At 38.0% G+C, this 2,893-nt stretch overlaps 2 protein-coding genes across 2 annotated transcripts in view; both read right to left on the reverse strand.

The window, feature by feature from the left end:
• Positions 1-1,009, reverse strand: part of SARC_09490 (hypothetical protein) — a 4,389-nt gene extending 3,380 nt beyond the window's left edge. Inside the window, exon 1 of the mRNA XM_014296496.1 lies at positions 688-1,009. Within this exon, the coding sequence (XP_014151971.1) occupies positions 688-845 (158 nt within the window). The 5' untranslated portion in view covers positions 846-1,009. The remainder of the gene's footprint in view (positions 1-687) is intronic.
• An 856-nt stretch (positions 1,010-1,865) lies between these two features.
• Positions 1,866-2,156, reverse strand: SARC_09491 (hypothetical protein; the record flags this gene model as incomplete). The annotated part of the gene is made up of 1 exon (XM_014296497.1): positions 1,866-2,156. The coding sequence occupies one exon, from the start codon at positions 2,154-2,156 to the stop codon at positions 1,866-1,868; it is 291 nt and encodes a 96-aa protein (XP_014151972.1).
• Positions 2,157-2,893: the final 737 nt, after the last annotated feature.

Genomic DNA, 2,893 nt, shown 5'->3' on the forward strand with positions numbered 1-2,893 from the left:
AATACATATACATATAATAATGTATATATATATATATACATATACATATACATATACATATATATAATACATATACATGCGCGTGTGTGCGTGTGTGTGTGTGTGTATGTGCGTGGGTGTATATATATATATATATATATATTATACTCAACTATTTCATATATGACAAGACAGTCACATCTAAAAGTTGGCAAGACAAAACTTACTAGAAAAAGATTTTTTTTGGATCTAGTGGTATGGTATCTGTCGCTGGAAGCCATAGCCAGTGATATAATCCATATCCCACATACCGTCTAAGCACCATTTGTTCTTACACACATAGATCATACCAACGACACAAATTCCCATGATTTCAGTGTAATTTCGTTTGTAGACAATAGATAGAAACGTTAAACACTACAAGCAACCTTTATTTATTTTTGCAAACAATAAAAGCCTGCTGGCATAGACACACACATCCCGATACCTATTAGAGCCACAAACCCCACAGCAGCAAAAAGAAAAGGAAACCAATTTAAACCATATACTAATATGTTAACGTTTATGCCCAGTTAAAAATTTATAACCCTGAGGCGTCAATGCCATCTAAGCGTCCTTTTATAGGCAAGCGATTCAGATACGTACTCAATGCTGATCTAATGTATCACATTTTGGCAGGTCAACGGGTTCGTGAACGAATAGACATACCATGGCGCATAAAACTTGACGAACCAATCGCCAGTGGTTGCACCAGTAGATGCCTGCGTTTTTTTTTCAAAGTTTTCGTCAGTCAAGACGATAGATCCAGCCAAAACGCTAGATATACAGAGAACAGCTAGAGCTAGAAGTGTAATTAAACGAGACATGATGAAGGTAAGTGTGTGCAGGTGTACAAGACGTGGTTGTGCGCTTTATATGTAAACAACTAAACAACTAAAAAATAGTATTTTCCATAGCCTGCTACTATAAAGTCTACTACTGTATTTACTGATGAAAATTGAAGCAAGGCTTTTTTAACTTTAAATAAGAGTCAAACAACAGAGTCGAATATAAACTTTTAGCGAGAACAATCTGTGTATTTTCGAACAATTAAAAATAAAATAAACAAACAACAAATGCATTTTTTTTTACTTTAAGCTTTATTGTTCAATTTTGAAGGCTGTGACTATATTTTTTAAAGTAAATACATACATATATAAATATGTTTTTAGTCTAAATAGATTGTTCTAATTTTATTTTATTTTAAAATGAATTCATACTCTGTGTATTTATTTATATTTATATTTATAGTATGTATTTAAATACCGACCATACGCTTTATTTTCGTTCAGTTTTTTATAAATACATATATACATATTTATGTACTGTAAATACATACATTTTGTTTTTGTAATATATTTTTTTCATCAAAATGAAAAGGATTTTTAAAAATATATACAAATTGTATATATATATATATTTTCATATTTTACAAATATTTAAATGGATTGATTCATAAATTAAAATAGGCTTCAATAGGCGCGTTTATATTTTTAGAACAGTATTTATTTTTGTTCACTTTTTATATAAAAATTTAAACAAATATTCTTTATATTTTTTGAGAAATTTTTACTGGCCAGCCGTGCCCGTGACTCGTAAGCCGACAGACTCTTGAGACTAAAAATAATCAGACTCCCAGAGTCCCAGTCCCAAACTCACGAGAGTCTCAGCCTCTCAGGACCCAGACAGGCGACAACCCAGTCTCAGACTCCCAGATCCCGGTCCCAGTCCCAGTCCCAGATTATTTACACACCAAAGACACCAGAGTGACCAGACGGCAGACGGACACGAGTCCATACTCACAGTGACACAGTCACAGACTCACAGCCTGCAGGGCGATCAAGAATTCAAAATTCAAGACCCATTAGAGGCCCAGAGCCGCCAGAGGTCCAGAGGCCCAGAGCCGCCAGAGGTCCAGAGGCCCAGAGCCGCCAGAGGTCCAGAGGCCCAGAGCCGCCAGAGGTCCAGAGGCCCAGAGCCGCCAGAGGTCCAGAGGCCCAGAGGCCCAGAGGCCCAGAGGCCCAGAGGCCCAGAGGCCCAGAGGCCCAGAGGCCCAGAGGCCCAGAGGCCCAGAGGCCCAGAGGCCCAGAGGTCCAGAGGTCCAGAGGCCCAGAGGCCCAGAGGGCAGAGAGTGCCATTGCCAGACTGCCACGGTAAATATGCAGAAAATGAATACGTTCTTGACATCATGACATTTTGTTGACACATAATTTCACAATAAAATACTTAATTTGAAACTCAGATTCTCGACAACTGATCTGAATGAATGTTTCTATTTTTTCCTTTTAGAAATTGAACCATATTTATATTGATACATACTTGTACCATATATTGATACACACGGCCCCAGAATTCCTGGGATTTATTGTACCGCTACGTTTACTACTGAAAATGGAAGGATATTAACGACAAACTCAGACACTACAATTTATTTGGCAGTTTTTTTTTTGAGGGACATGTTATCGCGAATTACGGATACACTAATCCTCGACCCAGACTGGGTCACTGGGCCTAAGCCCTAATGGCAGCAGAAGTTAGATGTAAATAAATTAGCACCATCATCCGTGCTATTTGTAAATACATCTAATTTTTCGACAAGGATCGGATAAGTACCGTAAAGTAGGAGCTTCTACTGCTTATATTTACATGCTAATACATGCCGACACATACCAGCAACTTAATATCACTCTTATAGCCAATATGGAAGCAGTACGACAGAAAATGACCGCCCTCAAGGAGGAAGTGGAGAATGCAACTGAACGTGCCGAAAGAGCCGAAAGGGAGCACAAGGTATCAAACCACTTACACTTAATCGACCTTGGTGGCCCTCTCTATGACTGACAGCAACTGTCAAGAAATACTTCTAAAGTTTCTT

This window comes from Sphaeroforma arctica (genome assembly GCF_001186125.1).
Source record: "Sphaeroforma arctica JP610 unplaced genomic scaffold supercont1.969, whole genome shotgun sequence".
NCBI classification, from domain to species: domain Eukaryota; class Ichthyosporea; order Ichthyophonida; genus Sphaeroforma; species Sphaeroforma arctica.